Below are 27,109 nucleotides of genomic sequence, written 5' to 3'. Positions count from 1 at the left end.
AGAAAGAACAGGAATGTTTGGAAAGGAAGAAAATACTGAAAAATACGGTTACTGCACCTCTTTTGAAGATTAAATGTCACTTGCACTACAAAAAACAGCAAAACACTTGAAAATTAAGACAGCAGTTTATTGAAACACAACTCATTGCCCAAGAATTTTCCTGATTATTGGGAATTTTTTCCCAGTGATGCAAAAGCATGTACCACCCAGTTATCACTGGTGGATACCCAACATCCTCACTACCCCTCCTCCAAAGGTCTTTATACTGACTACACTGCAGCATTCAACTTTTAACTGGGCATTTCTATCACTCTTTAAAGCTGCTTTTGTCCCAGGTTTGCAGAGCTGACAGGCCTCTTTAGGGATGACAGCTGTGGAACCAGCACTGAGGCAGAGCTCTGAGCCAGGGAGGAAATCCAAGCCCGATGGTTCCATCTTCTCCACCATCACAAAGGCCAAGGCATTTCCTCTCAAGGCAGCAGCTTCTCCACGTGCCAGAGGAACCCAAACTTTCTACTTCTCTGGTGGTAAATTATTTAAAATAACCCCGATTCGCCCAAGTATTCAATTCTAGGCATAATTTCTTAGATAAAATCGCTGAACAGTCACCTGGCCCTGTTCTCTGGGTTGGTTTTAGTTGGGTTTTTCATTAAACAAAAACCTTAAAGATGTGATGAGCACAGAGCTAGACCTGGGTAAGTACTTACGGATCCCTTTTCCATCACTCTGTTCAACATGACAACACCGCGGCTTTTCTGTTCCCAAACCATCTCCCAGAAGTGACCACAAGTATTTGGCAAAGGTCCCTGCAGAGACAGAATCCCCAGAAATAAGCATTATTTTCTGTGACTGTCAGTGCACTGTTCCCCAGTTACAGTTACTGTGCTGGGCAATAGATTTAGACAAGTAACAAGCAACTTCTCATTTAAAACTGTAAAAAAATGCAGTGAGACAGCTCTAAGTTCCATGTTATGAATTTTCCCATGAAAGCATGGTTCATATTTTCTCCCCCACACATAAGAGGAAGAGAGATTGAGTCTCATTTGCGAGAACAGAACTGGGAGTGAAAAATACCACATTTTCTTAGGAAAGGTATACAAAGGTCATGGGGAAATAAAACCCCACTGTCTAACTAAGAGCAGAATTAACTACTCTGCAATACATCAACCTTATTCAGGATACTTGAAAATTACCTGACTAAAGGGATAAACACTCAAAACACTGAAATGATGCCAGATCAGCAACAAATTACACGGTGGTCCAGAATCTTCATGGATCTGCTCTGGGACTGAATGAAGTGCTAACTCCTTTTAAAGACTACTATCTATTTCACAGAGCAGATTTCCCTCTAACTTCCTGTTTGTCTTGGGTTTCTTCGCTATTTTCCACTCCAAAGCTACTGTTCTGAATTTTTGGCAACACAAACCAGCATTATTGTGCCCCGTGTTTGCTGTCCATCCCTCTGCTCAAACAGAACAGCAAGGCAGGGTCCTCAGAAGGAATGACTAGATTTAAATAAAGCCATTCAAAGCCAACAAATTCTGGATCAGAACAGAGAACTTGTACCAGTCAGCTGCACATTCAACTATCCCACATCCCAGTTCAACCCTGTGATCAGCCTCCCCTGTCCTGAATCAGGGCAATAAGAGCTGTGTGCAAAGAACCATTTCCACACTCAATCTGTACTGTCCATTTCTTCTTTAGGAGATTTATCTTTACTCTCTACAAACAGGAAGGAAGAGCTGTCACTTGAAAATATTAATCCCAGTCTACCTTAATCTAAAGTGTGGGAGGAAGGGATAAAAAAAAAAGTCAAGATCAGAGATCAGAACAGTCTCCATGGAATATTTAGGACAAACAAGAATCCTGGCGCAGTTGCTGGCTCTCAGAATAAAACAACAGGGTATCCGGGTATTTTTAATTTTTTTGTATAGATAGGGGTGGAATTCACAGATTCAGGGAAAAGCAGCCACTGCCCTCCTGCCCCCCACATTCCCATCACTAAAGTCTGTATTTCATGGCTTTCCTCTCTCACATTCTATGCACATGTTTATGCACACACGGATGTGTATATGCACTTAACTGGCTTTACAATAAAGAAAATAAACAAAACCCATGAAAAAACTCCAACCACCACATGATTTTTATTAACCACTGCCAGCAATTACCTGGGTGAGAATGTAGCTCCTTTGGGCCTCTTCCATTTTTATCAAACTAGCATTGATATAGTCATTGTCACCTTGGTTTAGCTTAATTCGACTGTGATCAACTGCAGCATAATTAGAAAACACTGGTTAAATACGTATATGCAACACAGCAGAATCCATGCACAACCCCATAAGGTGTTAGGGTCAAAAAAGCTGAGTTGTCCTGAAGAATGAAAAGGGCTTAATAACCCCAGGTAGTTCAGGTGTCCCCTGGGCTTGTAACTCTGGAAATACAATGTAGGTACTGCAAGAACAGCACCACAGCAGAGGAGTGAACACAGGCTGCTCTTCACCTTCCAAGAACACACTGCAAGAATGAAGCATTTGCATCTGAAATAATCCCCACAGTAATCTGCAAACCAGACCACACTGACCTATTTGTACAGTTACCGAGTTACTGGTTTTAAATAAATAGAATTACACAACTGCTTATCTCTTGCAGCTTAAACATTCAAACCCACATTTTGCAAGAAAGCCAGACTGGAAGCAGTTTTATCTAAAGGCAAAAAGGGAACCATCTCTTACTCACAACCCCAGATATTAGAATTGCTTAGTAAAACAAACAATGTGAACATTACTGTTCTGGTCAACTGCCCCGAAGGCTTCAGGAACTTTTAAGCACCAAGTACAGAAGTTCTCTGCCACACAGGAATACTGTGGCCAAGGACAGAGGATGGAGATTTGCCCCACGACAAGGTCAGTCTAACACTGCTGCTGTAGCAGCCCAAGCTCACGGGATGCCAGGCCTGGGCAAGGCTGGGTGGTACTGTCTCTGTTCCTGGGGCCATGGAAGGAAAAACAGGCTGCAACCCCCAACTGAGCCCTGCCTTGTCCAGGCCACACTTGCTCAAAGATGCACTTCCCACCGGAATAAGAGACCATAATCATTTCAAAAATACAGGTCTCACTCTTGTAGCACCTCCTTTGCCAATGTCCCCTCCTCTGTTCCAATTAGCTCAGATTTCTCTCTAGCAGTCATGTTTTATGCAAGGCTGCTGCCCACCTCCCACAAGGGGCAGTGCTGCCTCCTGTGCTGACCAGCAGGATGCCCTGGGGAGTGAACACACTGCAGCACAAACCACCCCTGCCATTGCAGCAGTGCTGCTTCAGCCACCCTTCCTCTCTAGCAGAATTCAAAAGCAAGTTTCTTTTGTCAGCTTTCTGCCCACAAATACAGACTCTACTGTATGTTGCTCTAGTATAATCCTATGGATATAATGGCATCCTGTGACATCTATCTCACAAATAAATACATTAACACAGAGAATTGTCTTGGATGCTTATCCACCTAACAGAATCTTGTCCTTAAAAAGAACATTTAAGTGTTAGAAGTCATTAGAGGTCAACAGTCTGTTACAAACAATGGAAATGAAAGTGTACTTACAGGGGCTGACATCTCTGTACCTATTTCTATTTTTGTTTCTGGGATGTTTGGCCACTTTACATGGAAAATCACTGGCTTCATGCCTGATGTCCTGAAACAAAAAAATAAAGTGTTAGATCTGAATCCATCAAATTTCATACCACTAGCTATTTTAAGACAAATGCCCGTGTGACTTCACATCTTCATGTGTGGGAGTTCTGGCCAGAAAACACTTTGGGCTTCAAATTAAGAATCGAGTTTAAATGTATCAGAATACAACAGTAACATTATTTCTGTATTAAAATACTATTAGTTTGCATAATAACGAAGCAGAACACTTTCACATAAACTGCTTTAAGCACTTGTTTGCAGCCTCAGTCAAAATATCAACTGTGCTTCTGACTCAGCAGCAACGAAAACATTCACTGTGATTAAAAAAAAAAAATCTTGTCTGCCCCCCTTGGCATCAAACACAGGGTGGTGATTTGTCTAAGATCACTTGCATCTTTACCTGGGGTTTTTAGTAAGATGTCACAAAGCTGCAAATGGTCAAAGTTATTTGTATCCAACTCACATGCTCAGCTAAAACACACGTATCATCTCAACCACAGAACTGGGATTCTTTCAGTTGGGTTTTTTCAGATGCATATGACAGCTCAGCTATCTGAGACAATTTCAGAAGTTAAAAAGAATTCTGCCATCCTTGGAGGTTAATCCCAATTTGTTGAAACAGAACTTCACATTGTAAATAAATACTGTGTACATGCAGTTCTGCATAAAGAATCATGTACAATGCCAAAGATTATTTTAAAATGGGTTATCTGCTGGAGCACATTACCTGCTTATCTATTCTGCTGCATTATTCAGGTTATGTATCAATTTTCATTGAATGCTCCATGTTGAGAGTAGTTCTAATTTACATAAACCTACCCAAAATTAGTACAGTATTCCAAAACAGCTCCTCACTGAAATAAGCCCTGACATCAGCTGCCAGCTTTTTATAACTTAACACATGGCTGCCAGTATTTCTGCTTGTGAGGAATGCAGTCTGGAGAATATGATCTGCACTGCCACAGTCTAATATCTCAAACATGAGGCAGCTAAAATAGGTGTTTTCATAAATGTGTCTCTGACACCAGGTTGGTGACTTTGTATTTTACAGGGGTTTATTCTTCTGTAATGACTGTACAGGATTAACAAGAGACAAGACCAGGGAAATAGGAAAAATGGTTTTCTAGATCTCTGACCACATTTCCCACAGAGCCTACACGCGTTACTTTTTTAAGCGTTAAAAAAAACCCAACCCAACACCAAACCAACACAACTACCCCACCACTTAGGATTCATATTATAGAATCAGCAAAATGCAAACCAAACCAAAATCCCTTAGGCATTTTTCCGTAAATACTGGGCTAAATTAGCAGCAGCCCTAATGTACACTGTTTCCTTTCACAGCATTAACAAATTTAAAAAGAACTGTCCCCTCTTTTAAAAAACAGAAAAGGAACAAATGTTTCCTTACCGAAATGGAATTATAAAAAGACATTCTAATATAAAAACATTTTATTTAGGCATACACATGTATGTGCACATAGAATCTCCTGCCAGTCTCTGAGAGTTCCACAGATTCAAACATCTACATCAAAGTATTTAAGGAATTGATGGTGTAATTTATTGTCCAGGGAATAGAGAGCTGGCTGTTACCTCACCAGTAAACATTAGATCTTTTTCAAGATGCAACAATGCCTAAAGGTCTTGAAAGAATAAGGGAGTTCTAAGAGATGCATAACTCCCACAGGCACGGAGAAAATGAAAAGAAAGAAGTTACTCATGTGCTTTCAAGAGACAATTTAAAAAGGGCAATATATTTCTGGAGCATGCTTCAACAAACAGGAAAAAACACGAGGTGGGGGTGGGATGGGAATAAAATGAGAGACCCAGATATGGCAACAGGCAAGCTGCTGCCTTCTGTGAAAATCCAACCAGCACAGAGCACTTCATTTCTGAGTGTAATGAACACGATAAAACAGAATATCCTGGAGGGCATGTATTCCTGGAGCTCAGTGCTCAAATCCATGCTGAAAGCATGGGACATACTCTGCTCAGCAACATGGGATAAAAGTGGTTGGGGGTTTTGGTTGTTGGGTTTTTTTCCTTTTTTTTTTTTGGCTACAGCAGTTGCTAGAACATCTGAAGTGATCAAAAGAATTTATCATCCCAGATCACTTCCAGGATACAGAGCTGACTTTAGTGAAAATCAGATGGCCTTCAACAGAGAAAATTATTGGGGAGAAACAACCTCGTGCCAAGTTACTACAATGTCCTGTGGCCATGTTAAAGGTTTTCTTGTCAAAAACTTCTGGTCCTGGGTACTGCTGGAGTCACATAACTACTGCTACTCACTGGGGTTGAGGCAGGCTCAGAATATGTCCCTAACAGCACCCCAGGATTTCTGTGCAGGAGGAAGCAGAGTCATACACAGCATGGAATTATTATGGTATGAGGAATTACTATGCTATGAGGAACCATTATGCTATGAGAAATTATTATACTATGAGGAATTATTATACTCTGAGGAACTTGGAGCCAGCGATGCCATAAGAACTGAAGGCAGTGGATGAAGGCAGGAATTGATAAAGTGACGAATCTTGAATCACACCAAGTCACACTGCAGAGATCCTGTCTGTTAAAAAGGAAGCTCGACATTTCATTTAAAAGGTCATGAAACATAAAACTTTAAAGAGGAAGGGCTAGAACTGAAGTCAGTTTTCCCAAGTCAAATGCTTCGGGTTTGGAGCGTGAGTCACTCCACACCACTCATCTCCTGGCTTTAGGTCCTGTACCCCGTGCAAGTGCCCCAAACACTTCAGGGGTGAAAGAGGAAGTCTGCTGCAGCCTGGTTCTCCAAATGGGAAGTTCCTGTAGCTGTTAATTTGCAACAGTGACTGGAATAAGAAGTCCTCCAGCAATATCCAGAAGGTTGCTCTCAGTTGCACCGATGGGTTCCACTTGGCCCATCACATCACAAGTCCTGCAGCACAGAAAGGACCCGGAATGCAAGGGCAGCCATTCACACACTGCAAGGCTGTGTGGATTTGCATATCAGTATTTCCAGAAGAGGAACTAAAGGTGCAGTCTCAAGGCCTTCAGCTTCATCAATCAGACTCCCTGGGAGCCTTGCAGCAGGGCTCAATTTGATCACACTATTTAATTGCACCATAAACTCTGGAGCAGCTCAGACCAAGAGATAACAATAGATTGTCATTTTAACAGTTCTGTTCCTTCGGGAAGCAGCAATTGCCAAGATCTTATCAGAGGCCACAGAAGTGCACCCAATCCATCTACTTGAGGCAGTCACACTAAGGAAAGTAATTCACAAGTATAAAAAGACTTAAATAAAAAAGTAATTTTAGCTTAAAAGCTTAAAAAAAAAAAAGGTTTCCTCTTAAAGCTGGCACTGAAAAAAATGATGAGGCTTCTGTAAGAAAAACGATGAGGCTTCTGTAAAAGGTGGAGGAGTAAAAACAAGTTACAATAAAATCAAGTGAAAGGTGCTCTTTGCTGAGGTGTCACTACTGACTGATTTCAGAATGGAAATACCTCAACGATTCAATGAGGTGGCAAAGACCTGCTGAGAAGACCACAAGAAAAACAAGTAGTACCAAGGGATCCACCATAAACACCTGCAGATGGGAACAGGTCTTCAGATTCAGCATGTAAGGGAGCAAACTGAGTCCCTGAAAAGCAGCGAACTGAGTCCCCAACAAGGGAGCCTTGATAAGATATAAAGCACACAAAGATCAGCTGCTCATGTAACCTGCTTTGACATGGAAGATTTGATTTCTTATCCTACATTAAGCTTTACATCAGGATATCTGGGCAAGAACAAGAAATGAGGATGTAACTTGTAGGTAAGAAGAAGATAATCTGAAGATCAGATAAATGAACAGACAGCTGCATCACCCAACATTAATCTTAAGCAGCTGCAGAATTTTAGCCACGTAAGTGAAATAAATGTGGATTTTAATACTCCTTAAAAGTATTTTATTTAGTCTCCTAGTTTTGCTCGCAAGTAAAATACATTTTTTTCTTTATTAATCTCCCTGAAAAATAAGAAACCAGTTGCCTGGTATGCCAAGCTTCTTCCTGAAGTCAAACAGCACAGAGAGAGGAAGGGACAGGCTTGTTTAAAGTTCAACAGCACTATTACACCAGGTTTGAGTAAATAATTAAATAAATAAACAAGCCACACTTGCACCATCGTTTTCCTAGAAAGCCCCTTGCTAATTCAGCACTCCAGGGGCAACCTGAACAGGCTGCAGCAATGTGGCTATGCAGAGTTTGTGACACCAGTCAGCTGGTTGGAAGCACGGAAATAACCCCCCAGGAGAATGTAAACTGGGCATGACTGCGATATTAAATCATATCCACACGTGGCAAAGTGGATTCATTTCTCCTAGGCCCACATCTATCCCAGCTAGCAGACTGTCTCTCACCACTGACTAGTTTCAACATGCCCAACTGGAGAGACTTATGAAAGTAAAGCCTGCAGTACTTTATTGTACCCACTTTATCGTGGGAGATAACTGAACGCTGCAAATGCTCAATTAAACACCTGCACCTGAACCTACGTACACCCTGGGCATGTACTTCCAGAAGGGGGAGAGACACAGACTTGTGTCATTTCCAAATTTTAACAGCACATTTATTTTGCATGTTACCAGAAGGAAGACAATGCTCAATAAAGCTCTGCAATCCTGCACAGCTCAGCTGCTCAGATTCTTGTATTGCTCCAACGTCACCTGCAACGGGTGAAAACTGATTTCTCAATTCTGATTTTTCTGAGGGTTGCAGCAGAGCCAGGGAAACTCTAGTATCAGGTTAAAGAATTACATGAGACTTCTCAAATATCAGTAAGTTCAAAATACAGTTTGTCCTTGAAATTTATGACCCATAACAGAAGAAGTTCAGAGCTGCTGGCAGGAACACTCAACTTCTGCTGTTTTGTAGCCATGTACTTTCTGCCAAAACAGGAAACAACTGAATGGAGCATCAGCATAAGAAAACAACCCAAGTTCCCTTCTTCTTCACATCCATCCCTATTCTTCCTCCCAGATACTCAGTCTGCTCCAGGAGTGCATCTTGGACATTACTGGAAGGATAGACTTTTGAAAGACAAAATGGCTTTTTTCTTGACAGCTGTTGTGCAAAAGAAAAGCTTTGCTATCTGTATCATCAAACAAAGTCAGTGCCAGGAAATAAACCACACTCTCATTAAAGTGTCAAGAGGTTCTAACTCAGTTACTCTTCTTCTCTAAGAAGAAAAATAACCACGGAGATGAGATCCAGATCTTGATTTGCCCAAACATTACAGGTTTCTACATAAAGAGTTTTGGTTTAACCTCATCTCAAACAGACTGGTGCATCTGACAGCCCAGATATCCACATAACTCCTAAAGGAATTCAGTCTGCTTAGCAAATTCAGACCTTAATTTGTTTGCAGCATAGGTTTTGTGTGAGTTTAAAATTGTGTCATTCTTGGCCTGTAGGGTATTCCAGGCTTCACAGACTGACAACTGTGGTTATAAACAGAGTCCTGCTTTCCTAGCTACCTAATATTTTCATTCTGACATCTCACAAGCCATCTGAAAGGATTATAGCTTTTACAGAGCTACCACCACCAAAAACAACCCAACAAACCACAAGGCTTTGCAGGCTTCAGGGAGGACAAAAAGACACAAAAACTGTAAATACCAGAAGGTAAGGGAGGAATGAGAAAAGCTTCTTCTCACACCTTTCCATAGCAAAATCAGATCACTGTGCTGCATAAGCAAGGTATTTTCTAGAGTTTAGACAAGCTGAAAAATGACATGTTTCAAACTGGAAAGGACAAGGGATGCACTTGAAAACACTGCAGATGAAATGGAACCATGGAATAACTTTATTTATACTCAGAGTCCTCTACTCTCTTTCAGAGATACAGTGTTAATAACCTCAGTTAACGCTAAGAAAGCAAGACTCTACTAATGCCATAAATTCTTGCATAATCCATTACCACAGTTTAATCTTAAGATAAATGAAATATTTTGACTAATAAATAAGATAATCAAACGTAAGACTTGTTTCCTCACCAGGCAGCAGACTCGAGGTCTTACCAGTTAAAAGATGGATGGACCTTTACAGATTCTTTTTCCTTTTCTCCCATTTTTTACCCCAATGCATGTGTCTGCTCTAAGGCTTTTGGTTCTGAACACATCCTGCTCTTCCACTTGCCTGGGCATGCAACTAAAAGAATACAAATTTTCAGAATATCTGGTGTTATTATTCCTGCAGTTAACAAGAAATTTGAAAAGCTACTAAAGAACTAGGTAGGACTAAAGAACAGAGAAGGACATTATCATCTTCTGCCTACAGAGATTCCAGGCAGCTGTTTGGTGTTGGATCTACTGTCACAGTTTAAGGCCCTTTAAATCAGTTGGGAAGACTATTAACAGGCTCATGTAATGAACTGTACAGAACTACTGCAATTGCCAAGAGCATTCAAGCACAGAGCAAGTTCTGTGGGTTCGAGGAATAACATCAGAAATGAATTTGAAAGCAACTAGCCCTGTGCATTTGAGGAGCTGAAGTTTGACTCTTCCTACTAAGCCTCCAGGAAGTTTTTTGAAAAGACACTTCACTTCAGGTTAAGACACACACTTCACATGCACTGAGCTGCAACCGAAACTCGTCTGTGGTGTTTGTGTCCTTTCACCTTTTCCTGGAAAGTATGTTGACTAAAAACCAGACAAACAGCACAGCACTTTAGCAGCTTAGCAGACAAACACCGCAGTCATTTCGCTCAGGACAAACATTTTAGAGAAACAAAATAAAATTACAAATGTTAGATTTATTTTTTAAAAAAGAAAGGCCAACGTTTCAGCAGCTGTCTTATCAGCAGTTTAAACTCAAGCAATTGCAGAGCTACCACAGCATTATTTTTAATCCTTTTGCAGATGACATGAGTTAAACACATCTAGATTACTAACTGTATTTTAGCAATCTTGGTCACATTAGCAAGACCAGTATTCCCTATGTACAGTGACACCTGCTCATCAATAACAGGCAGGACTTGTTAAAACACCAGAATTGTCAAAGAGAGAAGGGCAGGCTGCAATTCCCCAGTGATCTTCATTTTGTCAAGGTCATTTTCAAATTAAGGTACCATATGTGAGATAGAGATCAAATTGCCTAGCACATACCAAAACCAGCAGGTACCAGAGAAAACCAAATTCAGCAGGAGAACACCATTCCAGCAAGGCCCTGCTCTAGGGGTACACATGCAGCTGCACCACGACACGGCCCATCCAAGCTCCCACAGCCATTTTCCTGTTGTGTTATGAAATTATCCATGAAAGCCTATCACAAAGCAGAGCTTCCAAACAAAGGGTGATTCCCCAGACACTTCAACTGGTATGATACACAGATCATGTTCCTTCCCCAGGGAAAGCCACAGTGCAGGGGTTGCCAGCACAGAGCACGAGCCCACTGCTAAACCAGAGGCTTGTCCTGGGAAAGGAGCTGAAGGTGGTTTAAAGTACTCCCAAAACACCAACCACAAATACACACACAACCTCACCAACTAATTAGCTTTCCCTTCTGTCCCTAATTGAAACTAATTAGGGAGCATCCATGGAGCATCAGGGATTTTAGTTAGGAGTAAGGCCAGGATGCAGCCCTGGGGACATGTACAGTACCTACAAAATACACAAGACCTGAGCAATACCTGTGATGTGGGATAAACTGCCAGCTACCACAAAGTCATCATCTCTCCTAAATCCATCATTTTGCTTATCCAATAAGATAAAAAAAAATTATTTGTCAAGCTCTGAGGCACTTTCTAGTTCTAATCCTCGAGGCAATCCTAACAGGTCAGAGAAAGAAAAGATTTCTTAAACAGTCTCCTAGTGGTGAGGTTGGATTTTTTTTTTTCAGTTTGATTTTACATCCATACATTTAGCAGGAGGACAGTTCCCTGAGTAAGATCACAAGGATTTTTAACCCTGGCTTTAGCAAACAGGACAATGCTTCTTACACTTTCCAGCCTGTTCTGCAGCATTACTTTCTGTCACAGAGAGATGAGGTTCCAACAGAAGAAAACAGACACCTCTCCTGAATGGTGCCATTGTGCACATTAAAGTGGTTACCACTAATGAAGACCAAGGAAGTTTACATTCCTACTTGAAAACAGGAAATTGTACGACCTCAGAAAGTTTGGTGGGTGCTGAAAATGAATGTTACAAAGTAGGTGGAATGATAGGTGGCTACACAGAGACAATCTGACCAAAGTAAAAACTTCACCCACGTCAGAGGCCTTACAGTACTAAATGTGCCTGAAAACACAAAATCAGTCGTGAGAGCTCCAGACTTCTTCTTGTATTTACTTATCAAGCTCTTTACAAATTCAATAACTTGACTTGGCACCTCTTAACACCTCCTAAAACCACAGTCAATGCAATGAGTAATAGGGAAAGCAGGAGACACTCTGAGATTTATCATCAATTCATTTTTGTTATGCTATTAACACATCAGCATTTGCATGCAAAGGGAAAAGATGGGCTGAATGTGAGAACGTGCACACACATAACCCCTGGCTCATTAGAGACTCGGAGCTGCAAAAATATACTTTTAGGGCTTACAAAGGAAAATACCGTACATTTTTCACATCACTGTTATTGTCCTCTGAATACCCGAATGTCAAGTTGGTTGTTGTTGTTGGCATTATATTCCAAAATAAACATTCACGTCTACTTGAACTGCTAAAACATTAAAGGGTTTCAGTGAGAAGGAGACAGACCAGTGACTTCGATCTGCTCTCTCTCTGAACAGCCGCTCGTGTCCTCCCTCAGGAGTGGTGCAAACTGCCCCAGCTAAGGAAGTCCCCCCCTGAAGAGAGGCAGAAGACACCTCCTGGTTGCTGTAATGATGCTACTTGTGCTCTCCAAGCAGATTAGTTTTCATCTGGGATGCTCGAACTCATTAGGTTTCTAACTTAGGAGCCAATGTTCCTCACTCCCATTTCAGGAATCCAACCCCCTCGCTGCAACCCCGGCAGCTGTGTTGGAACAATTATGGATTTCTCCTTGTGGAAGGGAGGTCATTTCTCTGAGCCATTCTTTTAGGCTCTGGTAGGAATGCTTTTGTCTCCCCTGGTCCCTCAAGGCAAGGGAAGAAAGCTTTAGACAGCTCCCCTACCCCATCATTAGCACTACAGAAAAAAGAACTGTCACTGGAAGGGGACAGGGAGCCAGGCCTGGGAATCCTGCATTCCCCTGGTGGTTTTGGTGAGAAACTTCCTAAATACAAAGGCACTTCTACATAATTGTCAATGGCCTATTTTCCATGATGACATAAAACCAGAAACAAAAGGACTCTTACTTAGGAATCAGAACTTCTGGAGTTTGCCTCATTTTTATTTTCTCGATTTGAGTTGGTCTGAAAGTCTCTCACCATTGTGAAAACAGGATTTTATGAATACAGAGCAAATCTGCAAGCCTCATTTTCTACCTCCACCACTGACTAAAACTAAACTCAAATCTTATCTAATGTTAGATGATAGAATAATCAGGTGTTCACGGAAGAAAATAGGAATTAAAATAGTTTTTCTAAGACTTAATTCTTATCTGGAGTTTAAGAAGTTATATATGCCTTTAGAAAGTAGTCAGTTCAAGCAGTTTTAGACACCAGCTTGCCATATGCTATGGTAAAATTAAACTGATTTTTTTTTTAAAGCAACAAATTTATGCATGAAGTAGGTCTATTCAGTACACACAGATTTTGAGGAATGGTTCTGTTCATCCAGTAATCTTTATTACTAATTATTATTTAACCTCCAATAATCTAAAAGCTAAATCAAATTTGTCTCTCTATTTGACAAGGTCACCTCATGACTACAATGGGGCACATGTTCAGACCACATCAGTATTATTTTGTATTTAGAATACTATGAGGGAGGCAACAGCCATATTTCCAACTTTTTACTAATTCCACCAAAATTCTGCAAGTTATGAGCTTGTATGTAAAGGAAGTACTAAAACACACAAGAAAGGAAGTGGCAGGAATTGTTTAATAGGAAGTTGTGAACTCCACATTACCCATTAAAAAAAAAAAAAAAGGTATCTACATCTTATTCAGTGGTGAACTTCATTTCCTTGAAGACATTTGTACTGTACTTTGCTTTACTGGCTTTCTTGAGATCCAGTTTTCAAGTCAGGAGTGTGAGGGGGAAAACCTTAATATCAAGAACCCCTGTTCATTCAAAATGATGAACTGTATGTTACAACAGGTACCAGCTCCCTCCCAGGTAAATGAGGCTCCCTCCTGCATTCTGTTCCCTACAAATTAGGCTATAATATGAAATTCCAGCAAGTTCTAATCTGTGGCAAAAGGATATTTCCCCATGTTGGCCACTAGTAAGTACACAAGCAAGTAAGTACCACAGCTTCATTCTGCCAAAGCATGCCCATTACACTGTTACCAAAAGCTTTTTATCATTTCTAACCTAACGAGATGCCAAGAGTTTAAAGAGAATGTACAATTAACAGGATTGCACAATCCTTGTTCATGCCTCTACATGCAGGGAAAGGTCAAACTCAAGCTCTGCTCCTACAGCAGAACCAGGGAGCAGTCATGCTTTTAGCAGCTTTGTTTTTCAGCAGACTGCCCAAATCCCTATTTGGGAACTTTTAAGTAGCTCTAACTGCTTAACTACCATTCTCAGAAAGAAGTTATAAGTATCTTTTCTTAAGAAAGACGTTTGGACTGAAATTTGAAGAAACTCTCTGGATTACAGATTTGCATAAGCAGCTTGTTTCAGTTGGGATCTGTTTAACATGGCAGTTGCTGTTATAATCACAGATGCCCAATTCCCTGTACTTAGAATATTCAAATTTGGAAAGGAAAATTGTAGTGATGATTAAAAGCACACTGAATTCATTGAATGGTGCAACCTACAGGTTGCCAAGCTACTGCAATGCACACAAAAACCTGCTTAGAACAAACAGTACTGCTGAAAACAGATGTTAGATAAAGTAGAATTGGGATACTCCTGGTTTTTCACATGACTGTCTAATATGTGTTTAGGAAAGCAAGCTAGGTTAATATTAAATCTTACAGTGTTCTGAACCTGAGATGTTCAGCTCACAATCTGTGGCCCAAATCCAGTTTTGGGGGAAAGTCAAACACTGATGCCATTTCCTCACCCACAAACACGAGCCTACACACGTGTTACCTGACTCATGTGACTGTCATGTCATGGAAGGGCTGCAGAGGCCACGCTGGTTGATGAGAGGGGCAGAACAGACTGTCCAGCCCCACATGCTCCAGGACAGAATGGCTGGACACCTCTGTTCTACACCAAGCTTTAAAAGAAGAAGTTGCTCTTAAAGCAGAATGTTTACGCAACTACTTCCAGAGTAGTAAACTGTTCTAAGGATAAGAGAGAAAAGTCAATACTTTTTTGGAAAGAGAAACTTAACCCTTAAATATTTACAGCAGAGATGTACTGTTTACTGACATCCAGACGAATTAAGCTACTCAGTTCTGAGGTCAGTTCCTGAGCACTTCACTTTATTGACAGCCCTCCACACAGTAAAATAAAAATGCACATTAAGTCTGCAGTTGCAGTGGATACTGATACTGCATTTTACTTATCATAAGCACAGTTTCTCACACAGAAAAAGTGAACAGAAGTATGTCTTCAGAAAAGACAATGTGTGAGAAAATCTACCTCATGCCAACAAGCCTGAGAGCTTCCAGCAGACAGACACAATCCCTCCCTTAACCCAAACCAGCCAGACCTTCCGTGCTAAAATGTATTCACTATTTGACTGGTTCTCCGAGTTGCAAAGTACTTCTGTAAGACACTGACAGAACCAATCCTGTGTTACTAGAGGTCGTTTAAACTGTCATTGCAGTGAGAGGGAGCTTTCACCTCCAGCTGTGCAGGACATCTTCTCATCTGAAAGCAACTGAGAGTTTAAAAAACAACTGTCAGTGTTAACAGGCACATCACATAATCAAGATAAGCGTTCACAGACATCCTGATGCAGGACAGATTAGCACTGTGCACCCCAGCACATGAAAAAGACTGCAAAACTCGATGAGCCAGGCCTTCAAAGGGCCGGTTAATCCTCCCCATGCTAATGAACCAGACTGCTGAGTGAAAGTCAGTTCCATGGATCAGATGAGATAAACAGTTTTGCCACTTAATGCATCTACGCATCCTGCTAGTTTAAAATAATTAAATCTGAGAACACCAACTGATTTAGCAAAGCCAAGCAACCATAGTAACTTCTACCTCTGACAGTGACAGCAGCCTCTGTGGAAAGGCACAGCTCCCATTGCTTCCTCCATTCCCCCTTCCCAGCCCAGACAGAGCTGCACGAACCCACCACACCCCACGGCTCCACCAGGCTCTTGCTCATCATGTTCCACTTCCTGCCAGCCGGAGCCACTTATCAGTCTCGACTAAACATGCTTTGTAACTCGGTGTCTACCTCAAACCCTCGTTTGCAGTCTTAGCACAGATCTGGAACATTTACAGAAAAAAAAAAATCAAACAGTATAAAATGCAATAAAATTCCAAATATCTTCAAGAAAGACCTTCATACTTACCACATCTCTTTCCATTCCCCACCCCTCAAAGACAGCTAACACTAAAGGCTTACGAGCTTTGGTCCACAAATAATGTTATCAACTATCAGAATCACACACAAGTGCTTCCTTTTACATCAACAGTGCTGAGGGCAAAGCATTTTTGCCAGAAGATTGGATTATTTTTCTCTAAGTATTCCAAGACAGGATTTTGTGTGTAGAGAGATTTATATGCAGAACACATTGTTAGCAAAGATTTTTGTGCAAGAAAACCCTAAAAATGTAGATATTATTACATGAAAACAATAAACGAGTACCTGCTCCTAACTGGATAGCAATATTACCTTATTTATCTACTCTCAAAAGATAATAAGCACAGAGCAGTTTTACCACCCCAAATCCTTCTTTCATGTGGTAGAGAACTCAGCAGAACAATGGCAAACAAGGAATTTCCTGCTGCCAGTCAGTGACAGAGAAGTCTCCTGTACACTGGACTATGGGGCACCAAGCAAAGCCTTGCCTGACGGGCTTGGCTCCAACAGAGGCTCCTGATGGTCAGCTTCACACAAATTATAAACATGAAATCAATGACAAATAAGACATAAGTCAGTCGTTTTCACGAAGCCTTTCTGCTCTGTCTGCTTCCTGACAACCTTTAAAAAGACTGGTAAGATTAGACCTCTCCACTAATGCTCTCATGTCGGCTAATAAATCCAGGAACTTAGCAGCTGTAAAGATTTCACATATTTTCAACCTCCTGTTCCAATCTTTCACTTCTAGTGAAAACAAGATGAGTCTGGTGGACACAGAAGAAAGCAGCTCCAGAACCTGGGGGTGCCCGTTCCTGAGCCCTTCTCCAGAGGACGACAGAGCACCACAGGGTTTGTCCCTCGGGCTGCTCACACCTTCTCTTTCCCCAAGCCAACACTACCCAAGCTCACCACCTGTCTGTGCCTCTGCTCTCTGCTCCCAAGCCTGGCCACACTGCCACACGCTCTCTCCTGGTTTATCTCTGTGTGTTTAGGTGTGTCGGTAATCAGGGAGATACAGAAAGAACTCCTATCTGAAGGGAAATCATTAATGAGCCAGCAAGGTAACAGTGCTCACTGCCAACTGCTGCCAACCACCACTGCCAACCCCAACACTGCGTGTTTGGGGCACTACCAACCCAAGCCCAGCTCGTGCTGTGATGTGCCAGGATCAAAGGGACGGGTCTGCTGGTTCACAGCACACACTGTCCTTCACACATTTCCTACCGAGCTTTGAAACAGCACAAGGGCAGATCTGCTCTGGTCCTGAAACACTGCAGGCCAGTTCTGAGAAGGTTTCAATACTGGGAATGAAAACATATACAGGCTGAAACACGATTCTTGGTCATGACAACCTACAGTTCTAGGAGAAACTACAATTTACTGTGAAAGTTCTCCACTGTCCAAAGTTTAAGAAATAAGTGACAATGTTGCTTTCCAATTTAATTAAACTCTGATGGAAACAAACAATAATATTTTCTAGAGCTTGGTGGTTGTCCACTCCTCCTCTCTTTACTGTTTAAAACTCCCCACTATTCTTCCATTTCTGGAATACTCAGAAATTTTGTCAAATGTGTCAATATGTATTTTAGCTGTTTAATAAGCTACGTAGTTTTTTTCCTGTTCTTGCTCCAATGACCCACCCTTTCCTTCTTTCCAAAAGAAGTTCCTCTTACTAAACCCTCTTGCTCATGTCAGTTGTGTTTTTCCTGTAGCCCCCACTTTTAGTCATTGATGGCTGTACAAATGCCAAGCAAGGACAGACAATTCCACACAAGGATGGCAGAGATTTAGTCCTACTTCAAGCAGCTGCAATGACTGTACAGAAGACAGTGGAAAAAACAGGCCCCACACAGTATAATGGAGTCAAGATCTTCTGAACCAGTATGGGTTATTTTTCCTGTCAGAAAAAGGAAGTATACTCTTCCTTAGTCAAAGATGCATTTTTAAAATAGATTTCACATTTTACTTCCTGCCATCACATTAAAAGGTCACACTGTTTATGCTACTGTAACCTGTTACTGTGGGATCAGAAATGATATAAACAAGCAATTCTCATTCAAATGTGCACAAGGGAAGAAGGTTATGAGAACATTCCTCTCTATGTGTAGAATACTTGTTCTAAATAAAAATAAAGAATCTGAGAAACAGAGTGTCTTTTGTAGGACGGTTCATAGCATCAAGTACTCCATGAATCAAGTACTTCACAGAAGCAGCATAAAATTCTGGGAACTTCAGATACAAGAAAAAGCACCTGAAAGACCACAAATAGAACAGTTACTTTAAGTTCAAAATAGTACTACGTAGTAGCATTTTTAACAAGTGATTATTTTAGTACATTAAGTACAGTGAGCTTTCAGCCCAGAGGGGAGAATCTCCTCTGCCTGCAGCGAGATCTGCCCAGCTCCACACTTGGCCCTGGTACAGCACCAGAGTTTTCTTATTTTCTGTGTCTACTGATGTTGAAACTGCTTCAACCTTCTTCTAAGGAGAAGAAAAAGGCACCAAACGATGCCAATCTGATTCAACCATCTCTTCACAGTCAGTGAAAGAGGTAAATGATCTTCATCGCTCATCTCTTCACCCTCAGTGCTCAAGGTGACTTTTGATCCCTTAAACCACATGTTCCCAAAGCATCCACAGCAACCAAGAGCTGAGACAACTACGGAACTCCTAACAGAAGGAAACGAGACATCCTCCATACAAAGGAGGAATCAAATTTCAGTTCCTAACAATGGAAACGGGCCTTTAACATAGGTATCAGTGTGTTATTTAAGGGAATTCAATGTGAGATTAATGCTGGATGCAGCAGAAAGGTGGTTTTATTTCTTCCATGAAAGATACACTCAACTAGGAGGTGGGACTGTCCAAGTATTTTTTCATTCCAGAGACTAACAAATCAGCAACTAAATAAGGTACATGTTCAGTATCAGTGACACCGAAAGAATTCTGCTTAAAAGGACAGTGTAATTTATCATGCCAACAAGGACTGGTAGGAGACAGGAGCAGAGTATATGCTAAAAACAAAAGTCACTGGAGAAAAATATACAACAATTTGGAAGCAATCACATCTGACTTGGTGTTGATGATAAATACTTTGAGTTTAAAAACATACAGACTCTAGCTACAAGTTAAACAACAGACCTCTCAAACAAGCTGGCTGGATTTATGTTGCTTCCACAAGTAGCTGCCCTTTACTAACTCATTACTCCACTATTTACTAATGCAAAACTTATGGAAACATAAGTTACATTATGATATGGGTTATCAGTCCATATTCTAGGATAAAGTATTGTCCAACATGAAAGCACATGGAAAGGGAACCTACAGAATTAAAAATGAGAAAAAGAATTCATTAAAAACATTTCCAAAGGTTCCATATTATGCTAGCTGATTTTCCTTCCCAACAAGGACATCAGATTTTTCACTGCTGTTCTGTGAACCCTTTTTTCTTAAAAGCAGAAAGCACAAACTCGATTTGAAAGCAGATCAGCTATCACTACTAGCAGAATCACATGAATTTCCAAGAATCACTTTTATCACTTTTCCTCAGCACAATATGACAGGCAAGCTGTTGAATCTTCGCCGTACCTCAGCGTGGGTGAGAGAAAAAGCACAGCTAAATGCACAGGGGTTGGGGGAAAAGGAGTTGGCTTTTGTACGACATCATCTACAAAGGGAACACACAAAGGCACTTGGATGCTCTATCAAAGTGCCTCTCCCAGTCAAACCAGCAAGGGCATGTCTGCTGGCACTAGACTGAAAAAAATACTTCTTGTGCAAATCGACATGAAACAAGTTGACCAATGACTAAAACAAACCCCCAAAACCCTCAGTGGTAAGTGGTGTACGCAGCCAAGCTTAGAGAGCAGATCAAGTCTCTATTAATTATGAACGTTGCAGAGAAGTGGTTTCTGCATTTTCATGAACTCACTTCTTTCAGAAAAACTCTCACTGGAGCTGCTTTCCTCTGACACTGATGCTGTGCACACTTTCACAGAGGTGCAGACACAAACGTTCCAGTCTAATAGTTTTAGTCTAGTCTAGTATTTTAAAAATAGTGAAGTTTTAAATGTATGCAATTCTGTAAAATGTCTGAACACTGACAGTGCTTCGCCTCAGCACTGCAGACGACACCAAGCCCTGGGCAAGGCTCTGATGTTTTGTGTCTTAGTTTGTGCTGTCCTTTTTCCAAATCAGTATTACAGAAGTAAGCAGAATTAAGTAAACTTTAATATGAAATCGCTGGGAACATTCTAACCACTCCAGGTAAGGGGTTGGAGTTTGTTTTGTTTATTTTGCTAATTTGGTAGGTTTATGGTACAATATTAAATTTTCAAACATTTATCCATTTGTTGTTAATAAGCCTCCTACTCAAGTCACATTTTGAGAAACTTTCCCTCTACATAGGGAACTTATCCCTTCCATGCTGGATAACAGGTCTTTGATTTAACAGAGAATAACAGAATAAACCACCTATGATACTGAATTGTCTGAAGCATTACAGGAGCTGACCTTTCTGTCACACTCATTTGCAGGTACCTAAAAAAACCCCAAACACACAAACCCCCAAATCCTAGTAGAACACTCCTTAGGATATTACTAGTGACAGAATACTGATACTAAATGCAAGTATTCTGTTCCTTCACCTCTGTGTTACAAAAGGGCATGAAAGCTAAAAAAAAAAAGCTATCACTCCACTGAATATAAATATCATTTTGCATATGTGGAGACTGAAGGAAAAACTAGTTTATTTAACTATGGGAAAACAAATTCACTGTGGCATTATCTGGTGGCTGAAACAAACCCCCCCAATCTCACATTCACTGGAGCACAAGCAATGACATGACTTCAAGCTTGTACCTTTTCTTACAGGTTTTGTATTTTGTAAACTCTTACCTCCTTAATTTTCTTTTATATCAAAGATGTCCACTTTGAAGCACAGGTGAATTCTCAATTTTAAGGAATCACTTAGTATCCTCAGGTATATAATGAGGCTAAATTCACAATCCAAACAGATAAGTAGTGACACTGATCTAAAACCTGATAATTCTCATGTTTACAAGAAAGTAGCAGTGATATTTCAGCGTAAACCACAGCTTACAAAGTCTCAGCTAAAGAGAACCCTTAGAGAAAGTCCATCTGCAAAGTATTACAAGAAAAGATTTCATTTTAATGTTTAGTTAACCATAGGATGAACTGTTATTTCAAACCTACCCAGAATATTTAGAGAGTTATTTTAGTTTCAAAAATACTTGGGTCTACCACTACCACATTTTATTCTCTGCTTACAAGGGCTATTTCTATTTGAATTTAACAACATTTGGCATGTGGCCAACACTGCTTTCTCCTTAAGTTTTCTTCTATCCATCTACCCTTCGAGAACCCAGAGAAGGAGGAATAAGTACCATGTGGAAGAACCTACTAACACCACAAAACCCTTCTGGATGTGCTCAGAAGCAGGTGGAGCACTGTGTGCACACTGTACCATTTCTAGGTTTTTAGCTAATGATAACCACAACAGGCTTCATTTTTCTATGTTCTACTTTCAGCATGCTATCAACAGAAGATTTGGGTTCAAATACTTAGATTTTAGACTCTGAAAACCAAGCAAAACTAAGCATCTCAGCAGCCCCACGTATCAGGACTTGCCCAAACTCACATTTGCCAGCAGTAGACACAATTGGTCTTGACCTGAAAAAGTCCAGGAAAAACGTAGCAGTGCTCTGATCCAGTCTTAACAGCACAAAATGTGCCATCACCAGCAATTCAACAGAAACTCTGGTTTTCAGGGGAGGGTGCTGGCTCTGGGAACCACAGAGACTCTGCTACTCCATCCCTGTTTGCCCCTCCACAACAGGTATCAAAATTCAGTGGCTGCACAGCCTGGAAAACACGGAATATGTCTGGCTTATTGAAGGAAAAGAGACTCCCTGCAACTCTCAGTTCTAAACCAGCTTTCCATAACCAGAGCCAATTACACCAAGCCTCGGATGAATCAACAGAGCACGAATTAAGCAGTGGCAAGGCATTGCATGCAGAGACCTGCACTCTGCAGCAGCAAGACCTGGCAGAATAAAGCCCAAAGATGCATTTATAATAAGTCATGCTCATGCCTCAATTTATCTGCTGCTCAGCACCGGAGCAAAGCAGTAACCCAAATGCAGCAGGACAACATCTGAACCCTCCTGCAGCTCATAAACCAAAAACACTTGTAGGACTTCCTGCTCACTGACTTTAAATACACAACACAACCACACTAGTACAAGCCTACAGGGTCAACCGTTTCACAGTTTACTTTCAGCATCAAAACCTATCTACATATTCTACAAATATTTCCCAGAGACAGTGAATATGTAAAAAACTTCCCATGCCTTTTCTCTCTTCACAGAGAGATATCCAAACGTCCACAAAACCTTTCTGTCTTCCTCCCATCGTCTGAGTAAAGCTTATTAATTTTCATAATGTGGAGTATTTTAGTTTAGCTTGGAGAGGGGGTTGGAAAAACTGACATTCACGTTCATATTTGTTTAGAATGCCCTCAAAAATTAATAAAGAAACTTAGAACAATTATGTGTCTCTTACAGGCCTCAAACCCAACTCTTAACTGCACTTCAGCTTTCCAGAGTTCACAGCAGCATAGTTAGTTCAGGATAACCACTTCCAAATATATTTGAAAATGCAGACAATGCCCAGTTCTTTCTTACTTTATATTCTACTAACTATAAAAATTAGAAAAGAGTGCACATTTTAGTTTCATTTTGTTACCTTCACACGGAAAACTCTGCATGAGCTGTCCCCAAATGTCAGCTCTGCCTCTCTCCATAGTGCATGGAATCCCAGTTGAATGGCAAATAATTCAGAGGTATTTTTACTGTTCCCGATAAGCACATCAACATTAATTTGGCCAACATACTAAAGTCAACATACTCAGTTTATATAAACACAAGAAGCAACCCTACCTGTATTTGAGGGTTGTGTTTTTAAGATAATATCTCATTCTATCACACTGTGTGAGAAGTTAGAAACTAAAATACCTCCTAAAATTCCGAAAGACTTCTGCATATAAAATTACTGTGAAAATGCAGGTTGCACTCACTGTGAGTAAATGAAAATCAAATGTTGCTTTGATATTCTGAACAAATATCTACCTTTTTCTCACCTGCTCTAACAGCAAGCCTAAACTGTGTTTTTCTTAGCTTTGGGCTATGGGTTTTTTGTTGTGACATCTGCAGAGCGAATGCTTTTCATTCCAATAGATAGTTCTGATGATATTTATGCAGGGTGCGTACCATTCACTTACCCTTGAGCACTTGTTTTCTGTTGCACACCTTTAGCACCTCACCTTTAATCACGTTCCTTTAACTTACTGTTTTATGGAAGAGGATTTGAATTTGAATGGGCCTTTCTTATGCTTAGATCAGGTCTTATTTTATTAATTATCTTCTAAGTATGTTTCTCTAAAATACAAGCAACAGCCAGAGCCTGAGCAGTTCTTTTTATCACTTAGGTCCCTGAACAACCTTCACAGGATCTCATGGCTCATAGTTCTTGTAGCAAGTAAATCTAGAAGAAAATAAAGGGACAAGAATGGGTATTAAAAAAAACAAAAAAAAACTCACCCCAAAACTAAAATCAAAACCAACAAAAAAAAAATCGCCAAACCAACAAAACACGAAGAAGTTCATCACTGTTCACCCTGTTCTGACCAGCTGTCGTGGAGAATGTTCCACTACACATGTGGCGCCCAAGTCATGTCGTCACAAAATCACCTACACGAGGTCTTAATTTTGAAATGTTTGTGTCCCCATCCTGTGATTATTTCTGCTGGAAAAAAAAAAAAAGTAATCTAAATTCTGTTCTGTCACAACTGTACTATCATAGCTAAACACGGCTTCCGCTCGTCCAAAAAACAACAAAAAAAAAGAAGCTGGGACAATTTTAACCCTTCTAAGTCACGTGGCACCCAGACAAGCCTCCTTGTAGCCATACCTTCAATTAGCTTCACCTCCCTGTAGTATTCCTGACTCCTCCTCCAGATGCTGTGCAGCTCTGTATCTCTAGATAACAGATTTAGCCAAGAGCAAGAAGAAGAGCCTGTTGGCAAATTGCATTATGTTCACTTGGATTACTGGTGAACATTTCTGGATTTCAGCAGTTACAATCGTTAACACCAGCTACCAGAAGCCTGTGGTACAATGAACTTGGGGGAAGGCTTTTTTTCTGCACCAATAACATAGATTATTCTACTTACTGCATTCTTCAGGCAAAGCCTGGTATTTGTAGGAAAACTGCTTTGTTAATGTCACAGCCCAGACATCAAAAGCACGGATTATAGAGAAGCACACTGTTCTTCCAGATGTACATGACCTGCCAAGATGTCATTTTCAAGAGCCGATTTAAAAGCAGGATACAATTGAGAAACTGAATTTCATGACACAGATGCACATATTTACTAATCAATTTCAGGGAAAAAAAACAAGTAAAAACCCCACCCACTGTGCATATCAATAGTTGGATGCAAATCAAAGAATCACTTTAGTCCTTTTATTTTTTTTAATTGAATTTCAATCCTGAATCAAAGCTCATGCTGTGCCACACTTGAGGCAAGCTACTGAGTCACATCATTCAAAGAGAGTAGGACAAAAATATCACTGAATGCTGATCCTTCACTGAAAATGGCCCATTCCCTCATTCTCCTTAGATACTTCATTTCTGTAATTAAATTGTACCTGTAGAATTAGACCTCTTCCATTACAAAGCTCTATTACTCAAAATCATTTCCTGAGTACTAAGCCTGCAACACACCAAATCGTCCAGAACAGTTCAGCAAAAACATAACGTCATATATCCACATGACTTTCAACTGATACAGTCAGCAAAGCACAGACACTCTGCAGGGAAGGAAATGTAAAAAAGGGACCTTCTGAAAAGCATGCTCAACATTTCATGCTTATTCTCTAAATGTCAAACAACTGAAGACGTTCATCCTGCAAGCTATTACTTTTAAAACTTGCCTTCTGTGATTCTGAAACTCGAGTCCATTTATTTCACTTTTATACAACTTCACTCCTTCTTTTAGAGGTCTGTCGCCAGAGAAATTCATACTGAAAGGAAGCAAAGCTCAACTTCTTTGTTGCAAATATGAACTTCAGCTCATTAATTTATGCAATATACCAGCCTAAACATTCAAATGGATGTTTAAGTAATGCTGCCTGATCTGACTGAACACATCCACCCAGCCATTCATGTACTTCATCTTCTCTTAAACTTCACTTTAGATACACGTGTGAAGAACTTTTAAAGAAAAAAGCACTAATTTCTGTGGCTTGTATGTGAAACTGGATCCAGCAGCCAAATACCCCTGCAAGCATTCACGTTTGCTACACAGGTGTTTTAAAATGTCACAAAAAATCTACATGCAGTAAAGGACATAACAAAAAAACAGTACCAGCCAACTGCACAAGTATTACTAACATGCTGCTTTAGGCTCTGTTCTACGATTAAGGTGACTGCAAAGCTCGGTGCGTGAGATGCTGCCCATCACTGCTTTTCTGTTCCAAAACAAAAGGCAAATCCGACAGATTCCCTCCCCCGCGGCTCGGAAAGCGCAGTTCTAACAGGCTGCTGAGGACTGATGTCCGAGCTGGGCTCCAAGCGGCGCCTGGACGAGCCCGGAGCGCGGCTGAGGATCCGGCCGGGGCAGCTCCTCCCGCTCCGGGCCCGCGGCCCCCGCCCCGCGCTGCCCGCGGTGCCCGCCCGGCCGGGGGTCCCGGGGAGCGGGGCTGTGCCCGCGGGGCAGGGGCGTTCCCCGAGGGGCACGGCGGGGCCTCCCGTGCCCCCCGGCGGGGCTGAGCGGGGCAGGCACCGAGGGCGCGGGGGGCGGCGGGCAGGGCCCCCGGCCGGGCAGGGCAGGGCGAGCCCCCGGGGCCGGGGCAGCACCGGCGGCGGCACCAGGGAGAGCGTGCGGGAGCGCTCCCGCTCGGCGCGGGGCAGAGCCGGCCGGGCGCTGCCCCTCACCTGGTAGATGGCGGCCCAGCTGGCGGCCTGGTCGAGCCGCTGGAACTCCTTCTCGATCTCCATGGCGGGGGCCTGGCCCCCCGCGCTGCTCCGGCAGCTCCGGCTGCAGCTGCTGCCGAGGCCGCGGCGGCTCTGCCCGGCCCCCGCCCTCCCTCCGCCGCCGGAACTGCGCACCCGCCCCAACGACGCGACGTCCGGGGCGGTGGGGCCGGGGCAGCGCCCGCCCCGCGGGCCGGGGGGCTCCGGGGGCAGCGCCTTCCCCTCGGGCCCCGAGCGCCGCCCCCGCCCAAGCCCCGGGCAGAGCGGCCCCGGCCCGGCTGAGGGGCCGCAGGTTGGAGGCGGCAGCGAGGACGCAGCAGATCGGAGCCATTCGGGCCCCAGGCCGGGCCCCCTCTGGTGTCTGAGCCGTGGGGAAGGGCTCGAGTCGAGTGTTCAAGCGGCGGCAGGAGGGTCGGAGTTCTTTTCAAGTTCTCCTGCGGCCGTTTGGTTGCAGAGGAAGGGCCGTCAGGAAACGGGCGGAGTGGTGGCAGTGCCTGATCTGGCAGTGCAGAGCGCTCGGATGGGAGTCCATGTGCTCACTTAGAGATGGGAAGACACTCTCTCTTGCTGCAGTCAGATGGAGAGATTTTTCGCTCTTACACAATCTGCAGAATGAAATGTATTTTTGTCAGTTGGCCCATACCCTATAATTTAAAGGAATGCCACAAGCTCTGTTGGCGTTTGATTGCCTGTCCTCGGCTCTTGGATTCCTAATCTGAAATGGCCATTACTATCCAGGTGCTATAGTGCTATCACAGGAGGGAAATGTGTCGTTCTACCCCATCTTTTTCCTAAGACCATTTATTTCCAAATGAATG

The 27,109-nt window shown here is 42.0% G+C and overlaps 1 protein-coding gene across 1 annotated transcript in view; it reads right to left on the bottom strand.

Annotated features, from left to right (window-relative positions):
• Positions 1-26,509, bottom strand: part of PTPN1 (protein tyrosine phosphatase non-receptor type 1) — a 34,322-nt gene extending 7,813 nt beyond the window's left edge. Inside the window, exons 1-4 of the mRNA XM_027751866.2 lie at positions 26,253-26,509; positions 3,592-3,682; positions 2,169-2,269; positions 708-806 (exon numbers count right to left, since the gene is read on the bottom strand). Of these exons, the coding sequence (XP_027607667.2) occupies positions 708-806; positions 2,169-2,269; positions 3,592-3,682; positions 26,253-26,315 (354 nt within the window). The 5' untranslated portion in view covers positions 26,316-26,509. The remainder of the gene's footprint in view (positions 1-707; positions 807-2,168; positions 2,270-3,591; positions 3,683-26,252) is intronic.
• Positions 26,510-27,109: the final 600 nt, after the last annotated feature.

Source organism: Pipra filicauda, unplaced genomic scaffold (assembly GCF_003945595.2).
Source record: "Pipra filicauda isolate LSUMZ 115617 unplaced genomic scaffold, ASM394559v2 scaffold275_size1018216_pilon, whole genome shotgun sequence".
NCBI lineage: Eukaryota > Metazoa > Chordata > Aves > Passeriformes > Pipridae > Pipra > Pipra filicauda.
This window is presented reverse-complemented; position numbering and strand designations above follow the sequence as displayed.